A 23286-nucleotide genomic window follows, 5' to 3' on the forward strand; every position below is an offset into this window, starting at 1 on the left:
CCCCAGATCTCCTTGCTCAATTAGGTGACTGTGCCAAACTGGATGTCTCTGTGACACTCTCTCTTTCTAGTCCCTGTGCAGTCACTGCCATTTAATTATTTGCCTGTCTCCCTTCCTAGACTGAGATTCTCACCTGGAAAAAAAAAAATATTCCAATGGTTGGCCTGCAGTGGTTATCAATAAATGTCCTTGAGAAAGAAAAAAGGTTGATAGAAATTTTGAGTAGAGTTCATGACCTTTAAAGAGCTAGTGGGTTGATGGAGTTAATGTGTGCCAGGCATTGATATACGGCTTAATGGCCAAGTATGACTGTACAGGAGTTTTGATTTATTTATTCTTTCCTTTGCCCACTATACAGCCCTAGCCTGCAACTTGCTTATGTAAACCAGGCTGGCCTCAAACTCAGAGATCTGTTTGCTTCTCTAGTACTGGGATTAAAGGTGTGTGCTACCATGCCTGGCCTAACTTGAGTGCCAGGTAGCATCTTTAAAATGTCTGCCTCAGCTAAGCTACTAGCACATTCCACTTGGTTCCTCCTGGATGTCTCCATTAGAAGTGCTAGAAGTTTCTTGGATAAAACGCAACAGGTGACACGCTCAATAGACTGCGTAATTACCCCTAGTAACTTGTTCCCTTGAGTCCTCGAGTGGCTCAGAATCTCATGTAACTTCTTTACAGGCAGCAGCTACCATTATGTGGTACACCCTCAGAGTTCCCAGGGAGTTTGAAGGGAAGTGAATCAGCCTGTTTCTAAGAGTGTGTAATTCCTTCAAAGAGTCTCTTTATAGATAAAGCCACCACCCTATTCTGTGGAAAGTGCACCGGACAGCTAGATTGATGGGTAGGCGCTTGGCGCCCCCTAGAGTCCAGCCATAAGAAAACTCCAGTTTGCGCTAAGGGGCCTCCATTCTGACTTTAGTGTTTAATGTTGTTTGTTGGCGTTGTTTTAGGAGTTCAGGATGGAAATGGACTACAAGCAGTGGATAGTTGACTTCGTTAACCAGTCACTACTTCAGCTGAGCACCTGTGATGTGGAAAGTAAGCGCTATGAAAGGACAGAGTTTGCAGAGCACCTCGGCGAGATGAACCGCCAGTGGCAGCGGGTGCACGGAGCGCTGAATCGAAGGGTGCGTCCAGTAGTCACACTGGGATACACGGTTTCGCGCTTGGATTCATGTTTTCATCCTTGCAAAGTGCCCCTTGCTGAGAACTCTTAAAAGCTATTCAAAAAGCTGATTCACGGTCTTAAGTCATTCCAATTACAGCCCCTTTGAAAATCTTATGTCTTAGCATTTTCTATGGGTACACGCAACAGAGGATGAAAGTAGTGCTTATATCTATGTTGAGATGTCTTTGAGAAATTGAGCTAGGCAAGGGAAAAGGAGTATGTCAGGCTACCAAAAGGTCAGAGATTTTGACATTTTCTGTGGAAACACGTTTAAAAGGACAAAGCAATTTCAGCTTTGAGACGACGGAACAGAAAAAGGAAAGGCACCTGGAGGGTTTCCTCTGAAACTTTTTCATGCAAAAAGAGTATTTTATAGCGATAGCAACAAATGTCCTATCTCTTTTCTACATTTAAAAAAATGCACACAAATGTATTTATTTAATTGAGATTTAAATTTAAAGTTTCAAGTACGTGGACGGATGGACAACTTGAACAGGGCATTTCTCAAAGTTAGAAATTCTGGTTAATGGATTAAAAATGGAAATGTATCCGTTTTAATTCTCAGACACCCAAAATAAACACTATGGCGCATATAGTTAGTAAGTTAGAAATGTTTTAGCAAAATAAAACCCAAAACTATCACATCCGTATACTACTGATCCCAGAATGACTTAAAATTTCTTTGGAAAAATTAAAATAAATATAAATTTTCATTGGTTCCCTTAGCCATTCAGTCTACTTCCTAGACAGTTTCTCCTCCTTAGACTTCTACCTCCACCCAGATATCCAAAAAGAAGAAAAAGAGGAGGAGGAGGAGAAAGAGGAGGAGGAGGAGGAGGAAGAGGAGAAAAATGTAAAGAAAGAAATAGCTAGGCAACTCTAGAGTCAGAAGAAGAAAATTCCACTTATCTACCCCAGTGGCAATGAAGGATGCGATGAAAACTACTGAAGTTTGGAAGCATAATTTAATTTAATATAGCTAGTATGGAACATCAGAGCAGCTGGCTCTCTCAACAGATTATGTTTTACTTTTTAAATACATTTTTGCTTTTAATAGAGACAAGCTTAAAGCGTATTTCTTGACCTAGAAATCTTCATTTCAGAATGACCAGCGCATTTTGTTATGTAAAATAATTAAAACTTTCAGAAGAAACCAAGTTATCTTTTCATTTCAAAAGGACACAGACACTATAAACAAATAAAAATTTAAAGTCACATGATGCTATTTGTATTTTGTACTAGTTGCTTTTATGTTGCTGTGATAAAATACCATGACCAAGCCAATTTATAGAAGGAAGACTGTGGGCTTGTGGTTCTTGAGAGATAAGAGTCAGTCATGGAGCCAGGTGCGGTGGCGCACGCCTTTGATCCCAGGACTCAGGAGGCAGAGGCAGGTGGATCTCTGTGAGTTCAAGGCCAGCCTGGTCTACAAAGTGAGTCCAGGACAGCCAGCGCTACACAGAAAAACCCTTTCTCAAAAAAACCAAAAACCAAAAAAAAAAAACCAACAACAAAAAAGGAGTCTGTCATGGCAGGAAGGTATGGTGACCCAAGCAGGAAGCCGAGAGATCACATGCTTAACAGCAAGCTAGAAGCAGAGAGAGCAAACTGTACATTCTCAAAGCCCCAACCCCAGGAACATACTTGCTTCAGCAAGACCATACCTTCTAAACCTCCCAAAACAGCGCCACCTACTAGGAACCGAGTGCTCAAATACCTGAGCCTATGGGGGAACATTCTCCATCAGATCATCACACATTTTTAAGAAGAAGGCTGAAAGTAAGAATTTTATTCTTTGTAATATTTTTATCCATCACGTATAGATTCAACATTTGGAGCAACTTTTGGAAAGTATCACTGAGAGTGAAAACAAAATACAGAATTTGAACAGCTGGTTGGAGGCACAGGAAGAGAGACTGAAGATGCTCCAGAAACCTGAAGGTGCCATTTCCATGGAGAAGCTGCTTCTGGACTGCCAGGTGAGGGCGGGGGCAGCATCCTACCCATCATGTAACATGGTACCCACACTTGTCCTGAGGAGGAGGAGGGATGTATCTGAGAGGGTCATGGTTAGTGGGCTATGTACCAGACTCTGTCCTTACACAAACCTAGAACTGGGTTGCCTACTATATACCCAGGCAATATGAGGTTGCCACTATGCATTTGGTGCATGACTGTATGTACTTTCTCATATAAATCAGCCAGGAATCCATGGGCTTTAAGTAACTGTGACGTGATTCTTCTCCAACCTCAGACAGAAGGCCCTTTCATGGTCACTGTTGTTTGTATGAGGTTTGAATGTTACTTCTTTTTTTTTTATTAAATTTAATTTATTCAGATGACATATCAATTGTTATCCCCTCACTCCTCACTTGTATCTTCCCATTCCCCCCCCCCCCCCCCCCGCTTTCCTCTTTCACCCTATTCCCCTCCTCTATGACTGTGATAGAAGGGGACCTCTTCCTCCACCATATGATCACAGCCTATCAGGTCTCATCCTGGTAACCTGCTTCCTCTTCCTCTGAGTGCCACCAGGCCTCCCCACCAAGGGGAAGTGGTCACATCGGGGGCATCAGAGTTCATGTCAGAGTCAGTGTCCATGAATATTACTTCTTAGGAAAGGAACCATTTTCAGGAAGATTTGGCTTCCATGCTTTCCCATCTGCATTTTTTTAAAGTCTTTTTTCCCCCGGCATTGGTGACATTACTTAGATGTTTCCATTATTCTTAGTCTTGCATTCTGCACTTTGTCTGAAGGAGATAATTTTCTTCCACCTGTTGTGTACAGTGTTCTAGAAGGACCACTTGTCCCTTGGAGCCACTATCTAAGTCACACTTGGGTGTAAGGGTGTTATCCCCTAAACAGGTCACAGTCCTTGAAACTCTCCAATGTGTGGGCCCATACCAGGGTTAGCCATGCCCAATCGCACATCACTTGTCACAAATGCCAAGCTTATTATTTACACTGTCTTTTTTTTTACTTTCTATTTCTTTGGGGGGGGGGGTCTGGTGTGGTATGTGTGTATGTGTGTGTTGGTATTTCCTTCCAACTCCCTGCTAAATAGTCCTTTTTAACAATTTCCTTTCACTGTAGAGGAGATATGACAACTTAACTGATGAACACTTACTTTTAGAAATCTCTAGTTAAATGAACCTCTATGGATGGTTATTAGAAATTTGAATGAGAAAACAATTAATGTTTTTAAATATATTTCAGGTATTAGTTTACAGAAAACACATACTAGCTTCTGATTGGTGCTCAGGGACACATATCCATGAGTGTGGCTCTAGGGCAGGAGTGGGGGAGGGGTGAGCAGGGCAGGCAGTGAATCCTGCTGGCAAAGCCAGCTTCTGAGGTACTATTTTGTTTGCCAAGTACCTTTAGACCTAAACCACAAAAAGAATAGCCGAGAAATGTAGCCCCTTGTCAGTGAGAACTCCATGGTGCATGTACACATGGATTGCTGTCAAAGTGAGTGGTGTTTTAGTCATGTGCTGGGACACAAGGGACATAGCTCAGAGTTCCTGTCACTCCCTGTTCTGGCTATCCAGGCTCACTCCCAAGCTGGAGGATCATCTTTGTGGTTATTGTTGTTGCTTGCTTGGTTGAAAAGGATCTCACTATATAGACCAAAGTAGCCTCAAACTCATAGCAATCCTCCTGCCTCAGCTTTGCGCATGCTGGGATTATAGGCATGTGCCATCATTCCTCCTTCAGCTGGTCTCCACTGCTGGGTCTATGTTCTGTTTTTCTGTAGACAGCCTTATAGGCTTCTGGGAATATGGCTATAAAGAATAGAGCTGATTGGGGTTGCTTTATGAGTGACTTAACGGGTGAAAGCGAGGCAGGCTGTTAACTGACTGAAGTGTCGAGAGCCATGCCTCCTGCCACTTATGCTCTGCTTGGTGCTGTGAAAGCGCCTTCCTGCTTGTGGTTTTATTAAACCATGAATGACTCTGGGTGTGAAGGAAATGGAGACTTGGGGTTTGATGACTTGGACCACACAGCTAGCATAGGCAGATGTTTAACAAAGACTAGCTGACCTGCTAACAACCTGTTCCCTAGAGTCCCATTAAATATATAATACAAAATTAAAATAAGAACAACCGTGAGACCAGACACAGTGGTTATAATCCCAGCACTCAGGAGGCTGAGGTGTGACTGTGAACTTGAGGCCAACCTGGGATACATAGCAAGAGCCTGTCTTAAAGAGTAAACTACGGGAGCTGGAGAGATGGCTCAGGTGTTATAAGCACTGTCTGCTCTTCCAGAGGTCCTGAGTTCGATTCCCAGCAACCACATGGTGCCTTACAACCATCTATAATGTGATATGATGCCCTCTTCTGGTATGCAGGTGTACATGCAGATAGAGTACTCATATACATAAAATAAATAAATAAATCTTTTTTTAAAATATCTGTCACTGTGGTGTTCTGTATAATTATATGCTTATGCTCCTGGCATTTTTATGTAAATTTATATTTATTAGTGTTCTCTAGTATTATACTTTATTTTTAATTAAGCCTTTTTTCTTTTTTTTTCTTTCTTTTTTTTTTTTTTGTCTTGCCCATCTAGGATGTAGAAAATCAGCTTGCCATGAAATCTAAACCACTGGATGAATTGAGACAAAGTTCTCTGACTTTGGAGGGGGGAGACATGCCGCTGTTAGAGGACATAGCGTCTGGAATTGATGAGCTGGTTCAGAAGAAGAGTCACGTGACCAGCCAGGTGCGCGGCATCCCTCAGTCTGCTGCTGTTTCTCCTCATACGCTCTTTCATTAATTGTTGTTACTGTCCTTTTATCACAGAGATTTACTCCATGCTAAAAAAAAAAAAAAAGAAAGAAAGAAAAAAGACCAGAGAGCTACTGGAGGCATTCTGAAATGAAAAGTATTTCAAGTCTCATTTTATGTACTAAATAATTGAAGGCAAAGCCCTAGGTCACAGTGGCACTGGCAGGCAGGAAGTCCACTTGGCTATCTTTGTTATGTCTAACGTACTCAGGCAAGCATAAATGTCTCCTCTCAGACTAGCAGAGCATCTGGCATTGTTTCCAGGTCAGCTCTTAACTACTGCTGTTAGGAAAGAGCAGCCGAGCCTGTAAGAGGTGCAGCAGGAGGTGGGGGTGGGGTGGGGGCCTGTCTCTCCTAGCCTTAAGACCTAGGAGCAGGGTCAGCATAGGGGGAACCCAAAAGCAGAAAGAGAGAAGGAGGAGGAAGAGGGCTCAGGGTGCCCCCAAAAGGAGAGCACTGGGAGAGAAAGCCGAGACATTCCAAAGGCATTTACCTCGCACCTAGCAAGATGCTCTGAAGCCTAGGCAGTTATAATGTGTTTGTGTTTCCCACAACATCCTCACTAGGAGATACATATGTCACAGGCTGAAATCTGCCTTCGATCATGTGTTCCCAGGGGGGATTGGGAACAAGCTGTGTGATAAAATCCCTAGGCTACCTGCAGCCTCACCCCTTCCCTGGGACTCTGGGAAAATAGGGATGAGCTCCCCCAGTCATTTGTCAATCCTGCTTGTTTAAGTGACTCCCTGTTCACCACCAGGAGTAAGAGGAAGGAGAAGACAATGGAACCCCACCCTCAAGGAGCTTGCACAGGGCAAGAAATGCACACGAACATATAACAGTGACGTAACGGATATAGGATTTAATAAAAATATAGAGGAGAATTAAATTAAGATAGTACTTATAAAAGCGTGCAGATAGCAAGAGCATAAGAGAGACACACAAATAAATGGATGAGTCCAAAAGGGAAATAAATTAATTTCCAGTTGATTTTTTTTTTTTTTAACAAAGATAACAGGGAAGAGGGTTTTTTCTTTTTCACAGTATGACACTGGGGCATCCGGATATTAACGTGAAAAACAGTGACACTTATAACTCAAAACCGCATACAAAATTTAACTCGAAATGCATCAGACATAAGTGTAAAGGTTAAAACTGTAAACTCGGGGCTGGAGAGATGGCTCAGAGGTTAAGAGTACTGGATACTCTTCCAAAGGTCCTGAGTTCAATTCCCAGCAGCCACATGGTGGCTCACAACCATCTATAATGTGATCTGATGCCCTCTTCTGGTGTGCTGGTGTACATGTAGGCAAAACACTATATATAATAAATCTTTTTTAAAAAACTTATAAACTAATGAAATAAATAAAATATTTAAAAAAAAACAAAAACAAAAAACTTATAAACTCTTTAAAAAGTAACATAAATGTTCATAACTATCCTCCTAGATAGGACACTAGAAGCATAAGCCACCAGAGTAGGGGCAGAAAGCTGGCCTTCACCAAAAAGGATACTTTGAGTTTTTGGAGATTATCACCAAGAAGTACAAAGACAAGCTACAGGGTGGGGAGCAGCAGGGATGAGCTCACTCAGTCAATTGCTTAATCCTGTTTAAGTTGCTTAGCCGCCAGGAGAAAGAGAACACAGAAAATAGTGGTCTCTCTATAGAAGATGATGCGAATGCCCAGTAAGCACGTCGGTAGCCATCAAGGGAATAAAAATCAAAGCCACAGTGAAATACCTGTCGTACCCACGAAGATGGTGGCATTAGCGAGTGCCAATGACAGACTATAGCAAGTGTTAGCAAGTGTTCATACACTGCAGGTGGGCATGTAAAGTGGTCCAGCTGCCTTGGAAAGTACATAGCAGTTCCTTGAAGATTAAACATAGAGTTGACGTGACTCTGCAATTCCCCTAGGTGAATGTTTATAGCTGTCTAACGATGATAGCCCAAAAGTGCTAACAACCTGCTCTCTACCCAACTGTGGATGTCTCAGTAAAATGTAGTAGGTATGTCTGTATTGTGGGATATTATTCAGCTGTAGGAAGCAGCAATGTGCTCTGTATCAACGGACATTAAGGCATGGTGAGTAAAAGAAGCCAGTACTCATAAAAAAAAAGACCATAATGAACCCATTTATATGAAATATCTAGTTCAGGCTAATCTGTGGAGATAGAAAGTAGTTTTGTGGCAGGAGGAGAAGATACGATGTTTCTTTTTGGAGTTAAGAATATATCCTAAAATTGATGGTAAGATTTCAGCTTTTAAGTCGGGCATAGTGGTGTATACCTGCAATCCCAGCACTCAGGGAGGCAGAGACAGGTGGATCTCTGTGAGTTCGATGCCAGCCTGGTCTACGAAATGAGAACTAACCCCTGTCTCAAATTTTTTTTTCAACTTATAAATAAATAAGTAAATTTTATCTTGATAAAAGTGCCAGTTTGTAAAATGTAGGAGGTAGGCTGGGGAGATGGCTCAGTTGGTGAAGGGACAAACATGAGAACCAAGTTTTATCCCCAGACCCCACATAAGAGAAGCTGGTCATGAAGGCACACAGTCAGTCCCAGCAGCGGCTGCCTGACAGCAGTGACTGCCCCACTTTCCCATCTCTGTCCAGGCCGTGTTCCTTTCCCAAGCCTGTTTTCTGGTCCAGCAAACAGGAATGATAACACACACTGACCGACCCCCTTCTTCCTTAATACTGACTGATGCCCATCACGGCACTCAGTGGATGGAGCTCTTCCAGCTGAGCCTAGTTCTCACATGGCTTCTTTCTACTCAGATAAGGCTCACTTAATGGATTTCTTCTCTTTTCCCTCAGACCATATGTGTGGTGTCTTCTGGGATCATTGCTGTGTGTGGTGGTGCACACCTATGAGCCCAGCACTCTGGAGGAGTCCGGGTTGCGTGCCTGCCTGAACTATATTGCAAGCACCTTTACCTGCTGAGCCATCTCATGGCACTTTATGTTTTAAAATGCTTGAGGCTGGCTGGGCATTCATTGGATAGCCCAGGCCTGTGCATATGCCCTTCCTGCATCAGCCTTCCAAGTGCTGGGATGACAGGCAATCACCCATGTTTTCACTAAGTAGCAAAATGCTCAGCCCATGTTGCCAAAATGTACCCATGGGTAGAATATGCCTGCCCTTCATGCATGCCCAGCATGTTCTCTCCAGCTTATGATGGCTTTGCAGGAGTCACACCATAGCTTAGGCATCACTTTGGCATCTTATACTTACACTTTATAGTTGTAGAGATTTCCCACAGACCCTATTGGAGAGAGAGTGTGTGTGTGTGTGTGTGTGTGTGTGTGTGTGTGTGTGTGTGTGTGTGTGTTTGGTCTGCTTTGTTAATTAATTTGCTTTGTGGGTGAAGAAACTAAATAGCAAAGTTAAATAACTTTCCCAAAGCCAGGAGGCTGCCAGAGTGACCACTCCGGGTGCCCAGATTCTCCTTCTTGCCTGGTGGCTTTCCCTGGGTCTGGCCTGAGCCTCATGATCTTGGAGCTCTTTCCCACTAACCCATATTAAAACAGCTTTGCCTAAGATTTGTATGCTCCTTAGCCTAGTCTTCCCACCTTCAGGAAGTTAGTGGAGATCTCTGGGGCTTTCAGATTGAAATGCCGAAAGTGGATACAAGAGTAGATTCCTTGGGAGGAAACAAACTGAGAGACCGTCTTAGGAACGTGCCTTGAATCAAGACTTCCGCTTTCCCTGTAGGTCCATCAGCTCAGAGCCTCTGTGCAGGCAACGCTGCAGGCGTGGAAGGCCTATGACAAGCTCTACGATGAGGCCAATGTGATGACAATCCAGCTCGAATACTCCGTGGAGCACAGCAAGCCTGTGGTTTTGTCACTGGAGGCCTTGGACTGCCAGGTGCAGAAGCTTCAGGTAAATTACTAACCAGTGTGGCCAAAGGTATTGTGGGTAAAAAAAAAAAAAAGTTGAATGTTGGAGCAAGCATTATCATGAACACAGGTTGTTTTTGTGCTGTTCACAGAGAAGCCAAAAGCACTAAGAGGTGCCAAAGGCACAGCTTGGGATTTTAAAGTTACTCACATGAGCCACAGGAAACGTTAAGTGCAGCTTGAATTTTCTGTGTCGGTTTCATTGCATGGTTTATAAAATTGTGTGTGTGTGGACAAATGTGTGTTTAGCAACTTTGTTGTTACGAAGAAACAACAATCCCAAACTTCGAAGAAAAACTCAAAGAAGACTCCAGGAGTCAGATGCTGGGGTGAAAACTTGCTAGCTCAGAGAGGCAGAGAAAGCACCCAGCTGACCTTCCTACTCAGCTCACGTCCTGAAGGAGAAAGCTAAAACCAAAAGCGTGCTAGCTCAGCTGACAGCCCAAGAGGAAAAAGCCAAAAGTTAAAAGCCAACAAGCTCTTTCTTCTTCTCCACGCTGTCTTAAACACCCTTCTCTCAAAGCCCTTCCTTTCTACTTAATCCTGCCATCTGGTTTCTTGCTCTGACTCTTGACCTAGGGTTTAACTTTATTAAATCCTGTGTACAGAAAGCCCTTGGATTAAAGGTGTGTGCTAGGGCTGAACCACACCAAACAAGAAATGGGGTTTTACAGTTCAGTCTCGGGGTTCACAGTGGGATCAAATGTCCTGCAACACAACTTAATACTTATAAGTTCAGCTTGAGGAAGAAAACGTCTTGTCAGGTGTCTTCTTCCCACTCTTGGCTGGGTGTCACCATCCTGTAAGGTCTACGTGTTTGCGTCGTTATTGTGCAGTAGCAAGAGCTAAGAAGCTGTTACTTTCCGGGAGAGATGGCCAGGCCATCAGAACTTGACCTTTTCTGTGTCCTCAGGCCCTTCAGGATGAAGCTGAGAGCAGGGAAGGGAGCTGGGAGAAACTGCAGGAGGTTGTCGGTAGACTCAGAGATTCCTGCCCCTACATTGCTGGGATAATTGAAGAGAAGTGCCAGGATGCTCATTCAAGGTACACTCAGAATACAACTCTCTCTTCATCCTTAGGCCTTCTAAAGGCTCCTCCGCCCTCCAGGATGGTGTGTAAGGTTCAATGTCATGAGAGCTTTTTCGTGTGTCTCATACAGTGTTTGGGATAATTGAGCCAGAATGCCAGGCTCTGTCTTGGGACTCTTCCCCCCCAAACACCAACAGAAACACTGAAGAGTGGGGAGTCTATAGGCTGAGGTGGGATAGATGTGCTGGAAGCATTTTTTTTTTTTCTGGTTTTTGAGACAGGGTTTCTCTGTGTAGCCTTGGCTGTCCTGGACTAACTTTGTAGACCAGGCCAGCCTTGCACTCACAGCGATCCACCTGCCTCTGCCTCCCAAGTGCTGGGATTAAAGGCGTGTGCCAGCGCCGCCCCACCCGGCTGGAAGCATCTCTTGCAAAGTGACCTACAGCTGCTTTGCCTGAGACAGTGTGGAGAGGTTGGGCTGCTTCATGAACTTCCTTCATGCAGACTCCACTGCATCAGCCAACAGCATTCTATAAAGTATTGAACATAGGACAGCAAGTTGTGCACCCCGGCATGGTATCCCCGGGTGTCTGTTGACTGCTCCCCGAAGGGAGGACAGTAATGTATCTAGGCCCACCTTTGGTTTCAGTGTCCCCTCGCTGCATAGGCAATACTATTACTGTTAAAGGATTCGAGTCACTGCCGTGCATACAAGTTCATTCTTCTCACTGGTGTTTGAGTTGCTGTGAATTGAACCCAGCGCTTGATACCTGTGACAATGAGTCACATCCCCAGCCTGAGTCACGCAAGTGCAACAAATAATCTGCAGAGTGTTTTCTGCAGCCTTTTAAAATAGTTGCTCCTCCCCTTCCTCCTCCTCTGGAAGAATCTCACTCAGCTGTGGTCTGGCTTAAAATTCATCCTGTAGTCCCAGCTGGCCTCAAACTTGTAGCGATCTTCCTGAGATTACAAGTCGATACACCTGCTAGCTTTTTTTTTTTTTTTTTTTTTTTTTTTTTGATTAGTAACATGGGGAAGAAAAGAGTAAGTGGGAGGAAGCAAGACGAAAATCTGTAAATGAGATTTAAATTTTCCTTTAACTTGAAAATAAGGAATATTTTGTTTGTTTTTATAATTGCACAGTAAATTTTTTTTGACACAAACATAGTATATAAGTAAGACAGGGTTTCTCTGTGGAGCCTTGACTCTCCTAGGCTTGCTTTGTAGACCAAGTTGGCCTTGAACTCACAGAGATCTGTCTGTCTCTGCCTTCCTTAGTGCTGGGATTACAGGTGTGCACCACCACTCCTGGATACATAAGCAAGACTATTTAAAAGCTGGGCATGCCTTTAATCCCAGCACTTGGGAGGCAGAGGCCGGAGGATCTCTGTGAGTTTGAGGCCAGCCTGGTCTACATAGTGAGTTCTAGGACACCTAGAGATACATGTTGAAACCCTGTCTAAAAGAAATAAATAAATAATGGCTGGAGAGATGGCTCAGTGGTTAAGAGCACCACCTGCTCTTCCAAAGGTCCTGTGTTCAATTCCCAGCAACCACATGATAGTTCACAACCATCTGTAATGTGATATGGTACCCTCTTCTGGCCTTCGGGTGTACATGCAGGCAGAACACTGTATACATAATAATAAATAAATCTTAAAAAATAAATAAAATAAATAAATCCCTCTGCTTTTAACTGGCAGAGTGTGTGCATATAATTTTGCTACAAGGGGAGGATGGAATGAAGGAATGTTGTTAACATTAACTACCAGGTGGACTCAGGCAAACCAAGACCTCGCAGACCAGCTGCAGGAGGCCCGAGGTCAGCTCCAGCTATGGAAGGCTTCTCACAGCGCTCACACAGAAGCTACAGCCACACTGCGGCAGCAGGAAGCGAAGTTCCAACAGCTAGCCAACATCAATATGTCTGGAAACAACCTGGCAGACATCCTGCCACCGGCCCTGCAGGACATAAAGGTGGGTACAAGGGCTTGGGGAGAAAACTAAGCCGAATCAGCAAAATAGACAGGACTGGCGAGGGATGGCCATGACCTTGGGCATGAGATAGACGGGTGTGCTGGGGTGGGGCATGTGGGGTTGGAAGAACGAGGTGGCAGATGGGTCAAGGGGGTCCTGCCACCACCTGTTTCCAAGTTGACATTTCTGTTTTAGCAATTAAATCCCTACACACAAGCCTCATACAAAATCTGAACCAGAAACCACAGCACCTCACTTGGTCATGGAGTTTTATCACAGCAATAGAAACCTTAACTAAGACATGCATATGTGTCTATGTGAACGTCCGTACATGTGCGTGTAGGTACTCATAGAGGCCAGATGTTGAACCCTTAGAGCTGGTGATCATGCAAGAATCTCTTGCCTTAAAAATAATCATGAGTGAGTGGGGCTAGATAGCTCAGCAGTTACAAGTGAGTACCACTATTTCAGAGATCCCTATCTTCTTCCTCAGCACCAATGCTGGTAGCTCACAGTCCATCACCAAAGGAACTCAAGGCAGGGCAAGTGCTGAGGCAGAAGCCACAGAGGAACACTGCTCACTGCCTTGCTCTTCATGGCCTGCTCAGCTTGCTTTCTCATATAACTCAGGACTACCGGCTCGAGGCGTGCCACCACCGCCTGCAGTGAGCTGGGCCCACTCACATCAGTCATTAATCAAGAAAATGCTCTACAGGTTTGCCCCCACAGGCCAGTGTCGTGGGGTCACTTTTCTCAGTTGAGGCTTCCTCTTTGCAAATGATTCTAGCATGTGTCAAGTTGGCATACACTAGCCAACGCAATACACATGACGATGATGGTGGTGATGATGATGGTGGTGGTGATGATTGTGATGATGATGATGGTGGTGATGATTGTGAGGATGATGCTGGTGGTGATAATGATTGTGATGATGATGATGGTGGTGGTGATGATTGTGAGGATGATGATGGTGGTGGTGCCTAGGTAGGTGGCTCAGTGAATAAAGTCCTTGCCATATAAGAATGAAGATCTGAAAAAGAAAAAAAAAAAAAAAAAAGAATGAAGATCTGAATTCAGAACCATGTCAAAAGCTAAGTGTGGCGATTGAAATCACAGTGCTGTGGACATGGAGACGGCAGGGCTCACTGGCCAATCAGCCTAGTGAAATCAGTGAACGTAGGCCAGTGAAGAAACTCTGACCCAAAATACAAGTAAATAAACAAACACACCTGCTCATACCCATGCATACCCTCAAATAGATCAAAAACAGTAATCCCGGACTTGGTGCCACATGACTATGGCTTTTCTGGGAATTCGGTGACATTAGACTATTCAAGAACAGAACAGTTTCAGCTATAGTGTTTTCCAGTGCTGGGAGGAAATCCCCAGAACATGACTACTCCATAGTGTGAAACGTGGTAGCAAGATGCGATTTATGTTTGTGACACTCTAGGTGAAATCCAAGGTGAGTAAGAGATTTAATCAGAGTGTCCTGCAGTCCGCTTGCCTAGCAAGACTCTGCAGACTCTACCCGAATCCATGTATATTGAAAGGTCAACAGCAAGGGGCAGCCCCTGGTGATTCCTGAGATGATTTGCAAGGCACGTGTCTTCTTACTCGGTCTCCTGCTTCTCCAACCTAGCACCCTTGACTCTGCTGGGCAATGACAGGTTCAGCACTAGCTGTCAATTTTCAGAGAAGCACCAGGATGACACATCATTTAAAGAAAAACTGAAGTTTTCCTCGGCTGCTTAAACAATAACAACAGCAAAAAAAAAAAAAAAAAAAAAAAAAAAAAAAAACCATTTACAGAAGAGCAAGTGGCAGGGGTTGGGGCTCGGCAGGAGGTGGAGTACAAACGCATTTTGTTGTTACCCTTTCTCCTTCCCCAGGAGCTGCGCCATGATGTACTGAAGACCAAAGAGGCCTTTCTAGAAAATTCTACCCTATTGGACCAGCTCCCACAGCCCACAGAGCGCAGCACCCCTGGGCTCCACGCTGAGCAAGTGCACTCCCTCCAGACAGCTGCCTGTTTGGAAAAGATGCTGCTGGCGAAATCCAATGAATTTGAGGTCCATGTCTCTTGCTACTTTTCCCGTTTGGATGGTGACTATGGGCGTTTTCGCGCCACCCTCAAGTCTGTTGAATCCTATAAAGCAGCTGTACTGTCTGGAAGGCGCTGTAGAGCAAAGCCATCCAAGCAGGAGTCGTGCTTCCTGCCCTGTTCAGGCCTCAGCTATCTGAACTTCTAAGTAGGGTCATTGAGACCTAGGTATGGCTGCTGGAAAGGCAGCTGCCCATTGGAGTGTCTCCATTCATCTCTTGAGTTGTAGTGTTGGGACTACACAGAAAGCCACGAGTCTCTAATATCATCTCAGTGTCAGCAGGAAGGAGAAACATTAAGGAGTGGGACTGAGGGAATAGAATCCTCACTTCTCTGGGTGGAGCTGGTCTAGGGAGACCCCAAGACACAGAGTAAAATTCCAGGGCCCCTGCAGAGACCTCTGGGAAGTGATTCAAAACGACGAGCAGAAAACAGCTTGGACTCTTAGCAGCCCGCAATGCCGTGCTTAATTCTGTTGTCCGTACTCGTGAAATTTTCCTAACAAAAACGTCTCTTTATAGATTGTTCTGGCCAAGTTTAAGGATTTTGGGGACCGGCTGGCATATTTAAAAGATCTTATTATGCACGAGGAAGAAAATTTGAATAAACTTTACCATGAAGAGAAAGAGGAAGTTCCTGACTCAATCCTGGTATTCGCAATATGTGTCCTTCTGTCTTTTTTTTTTTCCCATGTGTTTTTCTGTAAGGTTTAAACGACTAAGCTAATTACTACTGCGTGAGTCTGCTCAAACCCTTCTTCGGGAGCTCACTCAGTCACTTCCTTCCTTCTCACCTTCTTTCTCATTAGCTCATGAACATACTCCTTCACTTCCCTTTCATCCCTGTTCTGTTTTCTTAAGGTCTGAAAAAGCAGAACACTGTGGGAAGCTATATTGTTAATAAGTTATTAATATACCTATGTTATTAATATGTATGTACTGTCCATAGATGTTTTTATCTTAAGATTATTATGAACTAAGTTCAATGAACCCACATATTCAAAGAATTCTCCATTGTGATTAGCTGGGTTTTTTGGGTTAGTGTGAAGACCAAATATAAAATATCCCATTAAAATTGGGCATTTTTCTTTTTTAATTCTTTAGTGAGTTTTGCATAATTAGCACAAAATAAATGACAGGACTCATGAATTCTGGATCCTACAAACTCCCAAAGGTCTATATTTACCACCTCGATGAGGAGTCAGCCAATGATGGCATGCTGTCCAAACCCCATTCCATCTTTCATTTTATTTAAGCCCAGCTTACCTTCCACTTACACATTATCCGTGATGGTTTCTACGCTATGAGGACACAGTTGAATGGTTGTGTTCCAGACAAGATGGCCCACAAAGCTAACACACTGATGGGCTGGCCATCTAAAGAAAACACTTGTTGACCTGACCTAGACTATGACAGCAGAGTTGGGAAGATGGTGGGGGTATTGTGGGAGGTGTTTACTTAACATACTGTTCGCATATTGTCAACCTAAAGGCTGTCCCTGGAATAGCTTTTTAAAAATAAAGTTTTGATGAGTCTTTCTGGTGATTTCACACCCCAGGAAAATATGGCTCGAATGACTTAAGTCTGGTTTAGGCACCACACTTAGGATCATATAACAGGTCAGATTTTCACTTGATATATAGGCACACTGTATATATACAAGGGCAAGTTATTGGCAGATTATATAGGACTTGAAGGTCCAGAACTGGCCTTTAAAAAGGCAACAACTCGCCCTCAGTCTTGCTTAAAAACAAAATTTAATGTCCTTCCTACTTCTTGGGCTGCCTTGGTGCTGCTCGTGCCTGTTGCTTTTCTCACGGCTATGACAAAATTCCCAGCAAAGGCACCTTGAAAAAGGGTTTGGAGAGCGGCAAGATGGCTCTGTAGGAGGCACCCACGTAAAGGTGGAAGAGAAAACTAACTCCATAAAGGTGTCCTTTGCCCTCCACATCTCGCGTGCACCTACACAATAATAAAGATTTTATAAAGAAGGAAAGGTTATTTTAGCTCATGATTTTAGGGCCAATCATCCATCGTGGTAGCGTAGGGATGGAGTGTGAGGCACTTGACACACTATGCCCACAGTCAGGAAGCAGAGAGACATGCCTGCTGGCCTTCGGCTGGCCTGCTTCTCTTTCTCTTTGTACTCAGTCTACACTTCCCAGCCTACGGGGGAGCTGTAGGCTATGGAGTTTACATGGTACCACCCACATCCGAGATGTGTCTTCCTTCCTCAGTTACATCTCTCTGAAGACATCTTCACAGACATCCCTGAGGATGTGTCTCCTAGGTGATGTTAAATCTTGCCAAAGTTGACAGTTCAGAGTAGCCATCATGCCATGTGTACAAGCTGGCATTCCCCGAGTAGGAACACCATTGAGAAATCTAAGTGTAGACCCAATTGTAACTCTAACTAGCTGTTTGACTATATGTAAGCTGTATTACCTATTCAGGCCCGGTTTCCCATCATCTTTATCGTAAAGGGACCATTTCCTCGTGTAGACATTTTGTCTGTACTCTTTGTCTCACAGACCCACGTGTTGGCACTGACAGCCCAGTCACCTGACGTTGAGCGTTTGAATGAAGAGAGCCTCAGGCTCCCCCTCAGTGACATAACAATAAAAACATTACAGAATGTGAACCGGCAGTGGATCCGGGCTACGGCCACCGCGCTGGACCACTACAGGTCAGAACACCGCCCTCTCTGCCGGCGCTTCATGGGAAAGAAGGGGTTACCGTCGTTATTACAAAGCTCAGCTGGGTTTGTTTTCACATCTTTATAGCAAACTTCAGGGAACCAGGTTGAATGAAAAGTTCCTTCACTACTGTGAAAAATGGATCCAGCTTCTGGAGAAGATAAAAGAGTCGCTTACAGAGGATGTTGCCCATGGCCTCCCAGCTCTCCTGGAGCAACAGAAAACTTATGAGGTAAACCTGTGCTCTGCCACTCCTCAGCCACTCCCCCCTGGGGCAGGGGGCAGGGGGCAGGGGCAGGGAAAAGAGGCATTCAAATGAAACACTAGGAGTGTCGGCCTCAAAAATATATATATATATTAATTAATTGACATCCAGTGAGTAAAGGCATTTAGGAAGAGCTACTATTACTAGGTCTGGGTTTTGTTTTTTTCAGTATTGTGTTCCTAGATGATATTAATATGAATGCTTGAGCATTATTTTGGAGTCGCCTTCCCAATAATTTGAAAATTGGTCATTTCACATACCCTCTAAGAGCTTGAATAGGAAGCCTAAGTCCCAGAGCCGTGATGGTGAAACCTATTGGCTGATATTTTGTCTTTGGTTCCCAGATGTTAGAAGCTGAGGTATCTATAAACCAGACAGTTGCTGATGCTTACGTGGCCCAGTCCTTACAACTCCTGGACACAGCAGAAACAGAGAACAGGTAAGCTGTGAGGGGCCCTGAAACTAAGGCAGTTGGTGGGACAGGCCTTCTGAGGCGAGAGCCTTTGTGCGCTCGTGTTTCTGGGGTACCGCGTGGCACTTTAGTCCGTTGATATAATGCTACAATGACTTCTAATCACTCAGGGTAATTAGCCCTTATCTCCTTATCTTTGCGTGTGTGTGGAGCCTTCGAGCACTTCTCTTCCAGCTCTTCATGAAAGTTATTGTAGGTTTTTGTGAACAATTCTTAGGGTGACTGCCAGGGTCTGCTCCTTCTAACTATGACCTGGACTGCACCCGTGCCCTGTAGCCTCACGGTGGAACTGTCCTTCTGCCTCTACCTCAGGACAGACAGGGTTGTGCCTTGTGGCCATAAAAATTTTCATGATGCTTTGATGCTTTGCCTGTTGTAAGCAGATGAAGGTGACAGCACAGAGGGTTCTGGAAATGGCCGCTCCCCGCGTGCATTAACTAGGTTTTGACTGCTTCTTCTGGATTACCCTTTCCTTTGTACTCTCACCCACACGAGGTTTTGGTATTTGAAAATAAGCTGTAAGGTGCCGCCATCCCAAGCACAAAGCTGTGTCATAGTCACAAAAGGAGAGATTCCTCCCCAGGCGCCCCACGTGGAGTCCGTGGGCAGCGGCAGGCGGGCTGGGCAGAACCCTGAGGCCAGCCTGTGAGCACGGCTGAATCGCTCATGTAGTCAGTTGGCATGGCCAGAATCCAGAGGTGGCCCAGTTGTTCAGACCTTTGCGAGTGTCATGGTGCGTATCCTTCCCCTGCCCTCTGAGGCTTCTTTCAGTATACCTGAGAAATATGAAGCCTCTGTCTTCACAGCCCTCGAGCGATAAATGCAGGCCCACTCCAGGGTAATAAGCTTTTGATTGCTCCTTATGACAAACATGACTTTCCCACAATAAAGAAAGGCCTTATTTTTTTTTTTTTCTTTCACATGATCAGTATTGTTCACCGGGAAAGAACTAGTTGGGTGGCTGTGGTACAGCTTACTCTTGGTTGTTCGAGTTACATAAACCTCTCCTCCAGTGATCTTCAGCATTACAAAGCACCCGCCTTTGTAGTTCTGCATTTCCCGTTGATCCGATTTCTGGATTTTCCAGGAAGACTAGGAATCATGTATTTAAGTCAGCTCAGAGTATCCTCGACCCCCCCACTCTGGGATTGCTGGCCAAACACCAGGTTATGTGTGTGCGCCTTCTACTTCGTGCATCCACAGCATGGCACCCCTCCCTGTGTTTAAGAGGAACAGGGCTCAGGTTTCGGGAAGTTGTTTGTCTCACATGCAATTACTTTCTCTACATGTTCGTGTTAGGAATCTCTCGCCATCTTTTTTTTTTTTTTTTCCCGTAGGCCAGAATTTGTCTCCGAATTCTCAAAGCTGTCAGACCAATGGCAGAGTGCTGCCCGGGGTGTTCAGCAGAGGAAGTGTGACATCGACAGGCTGGTGACACAGTGGCAGTTCTTCACCACCTCCGTGGAGGACTTACTCCGTGTCCTCACTGACACCGGCCACCTACTGGCTGCACTGAAGGAGCAGGACCGTTACAGCCCCTGCCAAACCAGACGCCTGATCCACGAACTGAAAGTATGTATGCAAAGTTTGGGGGTGAAATGCACACAGGGTCGGGGGTCTCATTTGAATCAATTCTTATTATTTTCAATCATGTGTGTAGGCGTGTGCCTGTGAGTGCAGAGGTGTCGGATCCCTCGGGAACTAGAGTTACAGGTAGTTGTGAGCTACCTGATGTGGGTGCCAGGCATCAAACTCTGGTCTTCTGAGTTGTATGTACTCTTAACCTCTGAGCCATCTCTCCAGCCCCCTGAGGTTCAGTGTTTTATGGCATGACCCAAGCATGTTCTGTGCAGTGGGAAGCTAGCTAGCTATGGCAACCCACAGCCTGCTCCCTAGCCTTGTGTGGTGTAAAGCTGTCTTGCCCACTCTCCTAGAAATAGAAACGCTCTCTTGGGATATGGAAGAAACATGCGATGCCAACGGGTGGGTAGAATAAGAGAAGTCTGCCGTGAGAGGGTCATACCACCCAAACCCCGGAGGGACTGGCCAATGTGTAAGGGATCCCCACAGGTATAGTGTCAGGTGGAAGAGCCTCTTGTTCTTCAAGAGCAAATTCAGACAACCAAGTGTGCATCAAAAGGACTGAGGGGCTGGCAAGAGGGCTCAAAGAGTAAAGGTGACTGTTGCCAAGTCCAAAGACCTGAGTTCAATCCCTGGGACTCACGTGATAAAGGAAAAGAGCTGACTCCCACAAGTTGTTGTCCTCTGACCTCCAAATACGCAGTGGGTGGCAGGTGCACCCCGCCCAAACAAACATTCTATAAGTAAATCAACGTATAAAAAAACATAAAGGAAAGCTGCTTCGTGAACGTAGGATTGAGTAAGTCAGAGAATGCACTCCCTCTTTACTAGAGGGAGCTGCTCCCTGCTAGAGAGTCAGCTAGATGCCTCAGCACCCCGGAAATGCTGGGCTGGCCTCACTGACTCCTCTAGTCATCCTATATTGATTGGGCACCCTCTCTGTGCTGGTCCCCGTCCTCATCACAGTGTAAGGACGAGAAGATTCCTGCTCTCATGAACACGTCCAGGAAATTAACTAATTAACTTTTAATTTTTTTTAATTAAGGAAAATGTCAGATTGTAATTGCCTTATATACATAATTAACGGGGGAGTTGGTGACTACTCTAGGTGTGGGTGGTCTCTGGGATGGGGGCATTTAAGCTGGGACCTGAATGATGAGAAATGGATGAACCTGCAAAAGATTGGGGTGCAGTTTAGATGTTACACATAAGGAAAAACTGAGTCAGAAAGATTCTAGGGTTTTAGCCAGAGCATCTTGGAAAGTCATGTGCCACCGACCAAGTCAGGGGCGAGCAGAGGAAGACAGGCCTCTGCTCCTTTGGGTATTGGGAGTCAGTTCAAAGAATTCCTCCTCATTTTTTGTGTTGGAGATAGCTTGTTTCAATCTGCTTTCAGCCCAAGTCGTATTCAAGTCAAATGTTTTCATTGTTCCTTCATGTATTGACCAATATGTGTCTTGAGTTTAACTGTATGCTTTTTATGTGTTCTCTTGCCCATTTTCTTAGTATAATATGCTCACTCCACTCTTCTGCGTTACCTTGGTGATAGCCTGTGTAATTATTTCAGTTCAAAGACTCTGTTTTCTTAATGCTCCGAGATTCCTATTACCCTGTAGATTTTTATTCTGTGTGTGTGTGTGTGTGCACACGTGCGCACATGAGTTAGAAATGTGAGCTGTCGTGCAGGTGCTGGGAATTAAACCAGGGTCTTGGAAGAGCAGTCAATGCTCTTAACCACTGAGCCATCTCTCCAGCCCCCTGAGCTTTCCTTCTACTAAGTGGCTTATCTGTTACTAACCCTTGGACGTGACCCTATGAGCACCTCATCTGAGAGTATAGACCTACCCAGAGGTGAGCACTAGCTTCCAATGGGAACGTGAGTGCATTCTGTATGTATAGATTTGTCTAACTTATGTAGAATTTAACGTTTTAATGAAGCTCTGAGGGAAACCCACAATCACCTTGTAATCATACCAGAGTCAAACCCTCTTTTTCTTTTTAGAACAAAGAGATCCATGTTCAAAGGTGGAGAACCACCTACGAACTGGCCTTGGAAGCTGGGGAGAAGTTACGGGACACACCGAACCTGGAAACTAAAGAGTTCATCGACAGGCAAGTCAGCAAGCTCCAGGACACCTGGAAGGACACTGAGCTCAGTCTGGGAGAGATGATCACCAAGCTGCAGAGCACTGCAGAGGTGAGTGTGTGGCACTGCAGAGCACTGCAGAGGTGAGTGTGTGGCACTGCAGAGGTAAGTGTGTGGCACTGCAGAGGTGAGTGTGTGGTGCTGAGGAGCAATGCAAAGGTGAGTGTGTGGCACTAGAGAGCACGGTAGAAGTGAGTGTGTGGCACTGCAAAGCACTGTAGAGGGGAGTGTGCAGCACTACAGAGCACTGCAGAGGTGAGTGTGTGGCACTGCAGAGGTGAGTGTGTGGCACTGCAGAGCACTGCAGAGATGAGTGTGTGGCACTGCAGAGGTGAGTGTGTGGCACTGCAGAGGTGAGTGTGTGGCACTGCAGAGGTGAGTGTGTGGCACTGCAGAGGTGAGTATGTGGCACTGCAGAGGTGAGTGTGTGGCACTGCAGAGGTGAGTGTGTGGCACTGCAGAGATGAGTGTGTGGCACTGCAGAGGTGAGTATGTGGCACTGCAGAGGTGAGTGTGTGACACTGCAGAGGTGAGTGTGTGGCACTGCAGAGGTGAGTGTGTGGCACTGCAGAGATGAGTGTGTGGCACTGCAGAGATGAGTGTGTGGCACTGCAGAGCACTGCAGAGATGAGTGTGTGGCACTGCAGAGGTGAGTGTGTGGTGCTGAGGAGCAATGCAAAGGTGAGTGTGTGGCACTAGAGAGCACGGTAGAAGTGAGTGTGTGGCACTAGAGAGCACGGTAGAAGTGAGTGTGTGGCACTGCAAAGCACTGTAGAGGGGAGTGTGCAGCACTACAGAGCACTGCAGAGGTGAGTGTGTAGCACTGCAGAGGTGAGTGTGTAGCACTGCAGAGGTGAGTGTGTAGCATTTCAGGGCACTGCAGAGATGAGTGTATGGCACTATAGAGCATTGCAGAAGTGAGTGTGTGGCATTGCAGGCACTGCAGAGGTGAGTGTATGGCACTGCAGGGCACTGCAGAGGTGAGTGTGTGGCACTGCAGGGCACTGCAGAGGTGAGTGTGTGGCACTGCAGGGCACTGCAGAGGTGAGTGTGTGGCACTGCAGGGCACTGCAGAGGTGAGTGTGTGGCACTGCAGGGCACTGCAGAGGTGAGTGTGTGGCACTATGGAGCATTGCAGAGGTGAGTG

The 23286-nt window shown here is 45.3% G+C and overlaps 1 protein-coding gene across 1 annotated transcript in view; it reads left to right on the forward strand.

Moving 5' to 3' along the window:
• Nucleotides 1–23286, forward strand: part of Syne2 (spectrin repeat containing nuclear envelope protein 2) — a 316624-nt gene that overhangs the window by 242017 nt on the left and 51321 nt on the right. The window contains exons 83-95 of the mRNA XM_051147456.1: nt 951–1127; nt 2992–3147; nt 5745–5897; nt 9683–9853; nt 10784–10914; nt 12672–12876; nt 14769–14948; nt 15502–15630; nt 17511–17665; nt 17763–17907; nt 18285–18379; nt 19750–19984; nt 21996–22190. Coding sequence (XP_051003413.1) covers nt 951–1127; nt 2992–3147; nt 5745–5897; nt 9683–9853; nt 10784–10914; nt 12672–12876; nt 14769–14948; nt 15502–15630; nt 17511–17665; nt 17763–17907; nt 18285–18379; nt 19750–19984; nt 21996–22190 — 2127 coding nt within the window. The remainder of the gene's footprint in view (nt 1–950; nt 1128–2991; nt 3148–5744; nt 5898–9682; nt 9854–10783; nt 10915–12671; nt 12877–14768; nt 14949–15501; nt 15631–17510; nt 17666–17762; nt 17908–18284; nt 18380–19749; nt 19985–21995; nt 22191–23286) is intronic.

Source organism: Acomys russatus, chromosome 1, assembly GCF_903995435.1.
Source record: "Acomys russatus chromosome 1, mAcoRus1.1, whole genome shotgun sequence".
NCBI lineage: Eukaryota > Metazoa > Chordata > Mammalia > Rodentia > Muridae > Acomys > Acomys russatus.